Source organism: Oncorhynchus keta, chromosome 24 (genome assembly GCF_023373465.1).
Source record: "Oncorhynchus keta strain PuntledgeMale-10-30-2019 chromosome 24, Oket_V2, whole genome shotgun sequence".
NCBI lineage: Eukaryota > Metazoa > Chordata > Actinopteri > Salmoniformes > Salmonidae > Oncorhynchus > Oncorhynchus keta.
Window position 1 is genome coordinate 35694189 of NC_068444.1, and position 7728 is coordinate 35701916.

Here is a 7728-nt window from a genome sequence, read left to right on the forward strand (position 1 = left end):
GGCTGGGTTTCTGTATTGCTCTTTGGGGTTTTAGGCTGGGTTTCTGTATTGCTCTTTGGGGTTTTAGGCTGGGTTTCTGTATTGCTCTTTGGGGTTTTAGGCTGGGTTTCTGTATTGCTCTTTGGGGTTTTAGGCTGGGTTTCTGTATTGCTCTTTGGGGTTTTAGGCTGGGTTTCTGTATTGCTCTTTGGGGTTTTAGGCTGGGTTTCTATATTGCTCTTTGGGGTTTTAGGCTGGGTTTCTGTATTGCTCTTTGGGGTTTTAGGCTGGGTTTCTATATTGCTCTTTGGGGTTTTAGGCTGGGTTTCTATATTGCTCTTTGGGGTTTTAGGCTGGGTTTCTATATTGCTCTTTGGGGTTTTAGGCTGGGTTTCTGTATTGCTCTTTGGGGTTTTAGGCTGGGGCTTTGGGGTTTTAGGGTTTGCTCTTTGGGGTTTTATTTCTGTATTGCTCTTTGGGGTTTTAGGCTGGGTTTCTGTATTGCTCTTTGGGGTTTTGGGGTTTCTGTATTGCTGTTTGGGGTTTTAGGCTGGGTTTCTGTATTGCTGTTTGGGGTTTTAGGCTGGGTTTCTGTATAAGCACTTTGTGACATCTGCTGCTGTAAAAAGGGCTTTATAAATTAATTTGATGTGCGTGTGCCACCAACTAGAAAAATGAAGTGGAGATCCCTGATTGTAGTACAGAAGCATAAGGTGTGTGTGTGTGTGTGTGTGTTAACATCTCTTTCTCTCTCCACACGTGTCTGTAGTTGATGGTGGTGAAGCAGGAGGACAAGGCGGAGCTAATCTTTAAGCACTTCCTGTGTGAGGACAAGAGCACCAGCGGAGGAGCTTCCTATGTCGACTTCCTGTGTCACATGCACAAGGAGATCCGCCAGCTACTCAGCTAGGGCCCTGATTTCTGACCCTTCAAACCTGACCCCGGCACCTCTCAACCCCCCCCCCATGCGCTTTATCTTTTATTTACCTAATAAACTTAACCCCTCCCCCTCTGTCAGCGAGAGGCCGGAGATGTATACACAGCCTCGTGGCAGATTCCGTGTGTTTGTCCTCATACGACTCTACTCTTCCAAACGTCAGGCTCTAAAACAGCTGGAGCTGATCCACTGGCCAATGGAAGTGTGTGTGTGTATTTTGTGAGTGTGTTTGTGAGGGAGAGAGTTGCTGTTGATTGTAGTAGGTGTTCTGTCTAACACTAGCACTGAAAGGCTGTTGTGGGTGTACCGGCCGCTGGTAGAAACTCTTTTTGTATGATTCAGACCCAGTAGAGCTGAAGATGACAAACTATACATGACATGAAATAAATGTGTTTTTTTTTCCATCTCTAGAATTATTTTTCTATTTGTCTTATTCTCTCTCCCTCAGACATGACCGTGTGTGTGTGTGTGTGTGTGTGCGCTGACTTACAAACACTACTGAGGCAATAGGAGAGTGGGAAGAGTGTATATAGAGATGATCTGTGATTGAGGTGAAACTCCCAATAAAAGTCTATGCATCTAATCATCCAGAGGCGCGGGGTTTGAACGTTCAACCAGCGGGTCCCACTATGACTCACACAGTATAGACTGTTTGGTTGAGGTGTGTGTCATGTTTTACTAACGTGTGTATCAGCTTGACACCATTCTCTGACATGATGTCTTCCTGTCTGTGAAGGGAAGGAGTAACTGGCTGTGCTTCTCAAAATTGAGGTCAGTCCGAGAAAGTGTGATGAGAATCATGTTGGGCATAGTCATGTTCCGTAGGCACGATAACAGGTGAGTTGTCCCACACTGCGGACGGTCTGCTATAGAACCTTGGTTCGTTTACACATATAACCTACGTCTATAACCTGTACAGAATTAAATCCTCCGGTTTTTAAACACCTGTGTCAAATGCTGTGGTTTTGTCAGTCCTCTCCGTCACCGCCGCTCACACACAAGCAGTCCTGCTTTTTTGTGTGCAGCTTCGTGTGTGTGTGTGTGTGTGTGTGTGTGTGTGTGTGTGTGTGAGAGAGAGGGTGAATGTGTGGGGTTCTGGAGGCAGATCCTGGTGAATTTCTCTAAAGGAAAAGAGGGATCCGTCAATACATCCTGACGTTTGCATTTGTTTTCGTTCTCGTGTCTTAACAAGTGTTGCTGCCCTCTTCTCTGACCCATCTCTCTGTTGAAGACTTTCTGACTGACCGTGATCTGACCGTTTTTCCTTTTCTCTGTGTGTTTGTCATTGCCTCCTGGACTGTTAATAAAGTTATTGAATCACCATGCCATGCTTCTCCCATCCCTGCTCTCATTGGCTTGTTGGTACTATGGTTACAGTCAGGGACTTTCTCCTAGCCAAACTCTTTGTCACTCATAAATTGCACCTGATAAGACTGCCCAAAAGTAGTGCACCATATACAGTTGCAGCCAAATATATTGACACCCTTGAGCTTTTCTTAAATAATTCCCTATTGCTGCTTACCAACTGCTGCTTTCAGCTCTCGCCATAGATTTAGATGTGGACTCTTGGCGGGCCACTCTAGAACAGTCCAGCATTTCTTCTTGAACCATTCCTGGGTACTTTTTGATGTGTGTTTGGGGTTGTCTTGCTGGAAGACCCACAGCCTTCAATGGAGACCCACGTTTTTGGACACAGGGTTGAACATTGGACTCAACACCAGATATTTTGCTGGTTTCAAGATGCCTTTGCTCACGTTTTAAGGCAGAAAATCAACCCCATGTTTGATTGTGGGGAGGGTGTTATTTTCATTGAATGCATCATTTGGTCATTGTAAACACTGTTCTGATCTGTGTTGTCAAATAACTCATTTTGTTTCATTGGCACAGAACATGTTCCACAGGCTTTAGATTTGTTTTGGAGGGATTTTGAGAAGTTCAGCAGGAGGCGCTTCCTGTCTACCAACGAACAGATTAAACATTCAAGAAAATAACACATTCAAACATAGGGAAGGTTTGATAATGTTGAGTTTCTTTGCTGTCTCTAGTACTGGGGGCCTTGAACATACACAAGACATCATGAAAACAGCAGATTACCAAGGTGTTTTGGGGGTGAAATGTCCAACCCAGTGTCCAAAAACAGGGTCTCTGTTGAAGGATGGAGTGGCCAGCGAAGAGTCCAGATCTAAATCGCATCAATAAATCACCTCTGGCGAGAGCTGGAAAAAGCAGTTGGTGTTGGATACCCCGCAAACGTTGAAGAATTAGAGCAGTTTGCTGCTGAAGACTGGGACAAATTGCTTGTAAGAAGGTACAGCAAATCATTTGCAGTTATTTTTGCCAAAAGCTGTGCAACCAAGTACTACAGTGGGGCAAAAAAAGTATTTAGTCAGCCACCAATTGTGCAAGTTCTCCCACTTAAAAAGATGAGAGGCCTGTAATTTTCATCATAGGTACACTTCAACTATGACAGACAAAATGAGAAAAATCCAGAAAATCACATTGTAGGATTTATGAATTTATTTGCAAATTATGGTGGAAAATAAGTATTTGGTCACCTTCAAACAAACAAGATTTCTAACTTCTTTAAGAGGCTCCTCTGTCCTCCACTCGTTACCTGTATTAATGGCACCTGTTTGAACTTGGTATCAGTATAAAAGACACCTGTCCAAAACCTCAAAACAGTCACACTCCAAACTGCACTATGGCCAAGACCAAAGAGCTGTCAAAGGACACCAGAAACAAAATTGTAGACCTGCACCAGGCTGGGAAGACTGAATGTGCAATAGGTAAGCAGCTTGGTTTGAAGAAATCAACTGTGGGAGCAATTATTAGGAAATGGAAGACATACAAGACCACTGATAATCTCCCTCGATCTGTGGCTCCACGCAAGATCTCACCCCGTGGGGTCAAAATGATCACAAGAACGGTGAGCAAAAATCGCAGAACCACACGGGGGGACCTAGTGAATGACCTGCAGAGAGCTGGGACCAAAGTAACAAAGCCTACCATCAGTAACACACTACATCGCCAGGGACTCAAATCCTGCAGTGCCAGACGTGTCCAGGCCCGTCTGAAGTTTGCTAGAGAGCATTTGGATGATCCAGAAGAAGATTGGGAGAATGTCATATGGTCAGATGAAACCAAAATAGAACTTTTTGGTAAAAACTGAACTCGTCGTGTTTGGAGGACAAAGAATGCTGAGTTGCATCCAAAGAACACCATACCTACTGTGAAGCATATGGGTGGAAACATCATGCTTTGGGGCTGTTTTTCTGCAAAGGGGCCAGGGCGACTGATCCGTGTAAAGGAAAGAATGAATGGGGCTGTGTATCGTGAGATTTTGAGTGAAAACCTCCTTCCATCAGCAAGGGCATTGAAGATGAAACGTGGCTGGGTCTTTCAGCATGACAATGATCCCAAACACACCGCCCGGGCAACGAAGGAGTGGCTTCGTAAGAAGCATTTCAAGGTCCTGGAGTGGCCTAGCCAGTCTCCAGATCTCAACCCCATAGAAAATCTTTGGAGGGAGTTGAAAGTTTGTGTTGCCCAGCAGCAGCCCCAAAACATCACTGCTCTAGAGGAGATCTGCATGGAGGAATGGGCCAAAATACCAGCAACAGTGTGTGAAAACCTTGTGAATACTTACAGAAAACGTTTGACCTCTGTCATTGCCAACAAAGGGTATATAACAAAGTATTGAGAGAAACTTTTGTTATTGACCAAATACTTATTTTCCACCATAATTTGCAAATACATTCATTAAAAATCCTACAATGTGATTTTATGGATTTTTTTTCTAATTTTGTCTGTCATAGTTGACGTTTACCTATGATGAAAATTACAGGCCTCCAACATATTTTTAAGTGGGAGAACTTGCACAATTGGTGGCTGACTAAATACTTTTTTACCCCACTGTATGTGAATATAGGTTTAGGGGTTACGTTATCTTTGTCATCTGCTGTATGTTACACACACAAAAACGTGTGTAATCTCCCTGAAGTCTCAGGTGTTCCTCCAGGGAGGCTACTTTACCTGACACGGGGACACTGACGAGTCCATCCAGCCTAGCCTAAACCCTGGATAGAATGGCTCCGTGGATGTGGAGTGGAACGTGTGCAGGTGGGTCAGTGTGTTAGAGTAGACACTGTAGAAGGACAGAGTGCCAGCCGGCCAGTCTCGATACACTCCTACTCTGTTAGAGAGAGAGGACGTGGTTATGTCAGTGCTCTTGTCATTGTGCCATGTAGTGTAACTGTCATTAGAGCAGTTCAGACTCCAGGACACAGCGTTTCATCCAAAACCAGCAGTCATGTCCCTCTCCTTCTGATCCCACTCCACTCTGTCTCCCAATAGCAGCGCCCAGTCAGACCCTCTCTACACAGCAGCTTCCTCCAGCAGTCAAATCTCTCTGGGTGATCAGGAAACGGCTGCTCTTTCCCTCGCATCACCTTCCTGTTCTCTGCAGACAGCGAGAGCTCTCTGTGTGCTGTGTTTGGGTCCAGTCTGAGGTCACGGGTATCTGGGAGAAAAAAAAATGAAACTCATAGTAGAATATCACACCCATACTGTACATACATGTCTGTGGTCCTGGTCTGATCCTGAACTCAGCGCAGTACGCCACACTGTCGGAGAGAGAGGCAGTAAAACAGGGCTGGGATTCACACAGTCTCACTCAATCCCAAACCGAGTTAGTCTTTTTTTTACACATTCATTCTTTCCTAAGTTTCCTCAGCTTTTCCTTCAGCTCAGTCCAGAATGAACTTCTGCACTGAGACGTTGTTGCCGATGCCAGCAACTCCCTTTTTGTCAGAACAGTTCTGATAGGTTGATCTTGTCCAGGTGAATGGTTGAAAGATTGCATTGCATTGGATTGGTGTTTCTTGTGTTGCTGGTCTCCTGGATGCTGTCTCAATCTGTCTCACCTCATGTTCATTATTGAGCTTTGTACGTCTGTGTAGACCATGTCGTGGCAGAATCAGAATTAGTTAGGTAACATTGATAAGATGTTTTATTTACATAATAATGCTTATGTGAGATATTTGTCATTAGAATGTCTTCTTTTGGATAATACTGTTGGCAGTTGCATTTTCCTCTTTCTTCTCCAGGGAAAAGTCACTTGGGGCCCAGAGAGGGGAGAGGTCAGGCTTGTATTTTATCTGTCTCGTAATAGGCAGAATATCAGAAAGGGAGAAGTCAGAATTGAACAGTGTCTTCCAACGTATCAGTTAAACCGTGTGAAGGGCTCCACAATGTATCAGTTAAACCGTGTGAAGGGCTCCACAATGTATCAGTTAAACCGTGTGAAGGGCTCCACAATGTATCAGTTAAACCGTGTGAAGGGCTCCACAATGTATCAGTTAAACCGTGTGAAGGGCTCCACAATGTATCAGTTAAACCGTGTGAAGGGCTCCACAATGTATCAGTTAAACCGTGTGAAGGGCTCCACAATGTATCAGTTAAACCGTGTGAAGGGCTCCACAATGTATCAGTTAAACCGTGTGAAGGGCTCCACAATGTCTCTGTACCAGTCACTCCCCTCTGTGAGTTTATCCGGGAGGGGGTGTATTTGAGATGGGAGTATCTAGAATTGACAATTGATATATGCCATTGGATGAGGTAATGTTTTGGTACTAAGAAGTACCAGGAACGAGATTACAATCTCGGTTTAGGAGACCAAACTGAACAATAATTTATAGCTAATGCCATCTGGCTATGGGATACTCCTCTTTCAAGTAAAAGGCACTTTGTGAAGTTCCTAAGATCTGTGGGGGGTGGATCTTTGCTATAAAAGATCTCAGTTGCTCTGACTGGTGTGTGGTTTGTAACTCCTTATTTAGTAATACAGGAAATTTCCACGACAACCAGTGGCGATTTGTTGGGGGAGCCTTGTCTGGCAGCGAAATAGTTAATTTAGCCTTATTTACTGCCTTTTTTTAAAAACATAGCAGGTATGGCTGACTTGCTTAAACAAATGTGGCTTCTACTGACAATTGACATGTGCAAACTATGGCATAAGGCAACGATGAGCGGATAAGAGGCAATCCGTCATTTTGATTAAGACATTAACGAGCGAGCTAAGATGGACGTAGTCAATATAACTATTTGTTCAGCACTTTTGAAATGTACAGCGACATAATTCAGAACATGGGCCGTTCTTACAGTATTCTCTCTGTACACCAAGTAGGATAAATAAAGTGGGCATATGAGCAGACAGTGAAAGCTCTTTCAATATTAAATGATGTCATTTCTATAAAACAGGCTATAGGCTACATGTGCACCTCCAAGTCAGAACAGTAGGCTAAGTTATGAGGGGCTTTCTAACTAAGATTTTGACATGATCAGTCCAATCAAAGCTATGGTAGATATGTGATTTGACGTAATTTTATTTGTAGCCAATGACCTTGAGCCTTCTTGGATGGACACTTCTAATGTAAATGTAAGGCAGCCCCCAAGGGGCTTGAATTTGAGCTCTCCCCATAGATTTTGCGGTGACGTAGTCTCCCCATGAGTGACAGAACACTGAGCCAATCACAGCGCAACTAGAGAACATTACCAACCCCTACACTCCGTATTTCCCTTTGGGTGCCCCACCACAACAGAAAACACTGAGCTAGGCTGAAACACCTGCATTTTGGAGCTGCCTTACTCAAAAAAACAAACAAACAAAAAAGAGACCATGTTAGTATGCAGCTTTATTAACTAAATTATTTTTTTCAGACATTGTTTGCAAACTGATATGTGACAGGTATGTGACATGCAAAACAGGCTTCAAACACACAGTAGAACCTCCTTTTCAGATTGAGTTTGAGTTT

At 43.9% G+C, this 7728-nt stretch overlaps 1 protein-coding gene across 5 annotated transcripts in view; it reads left to right on the forward strand.

The window, feature by feature from the left end:
• LOC118357743 (protein transport protein Sec24C-like) overlaps positions 1-2241 on the forward strand; it is a 34543-nt gene extending 32302 nt beyond the window's left edge. For all 5 annotated transcript variants that reach the window (XM_052478223.1, XM_052478224.1, XM_052478225.1 and 2 more), the window contains one exon: positions 749-2241. In XM_052478223.1, the coding sequence (XP_052334183.1) occupies positions 749-889 (141 nt within the window). In that variant the 3' untranslated portion in view covers positions 890-2241. The remainder of the gene's footprint in view (positions 1-748) is intronic.
• Positions 2242-7728: the final 5487 nt, after the last annotated feature.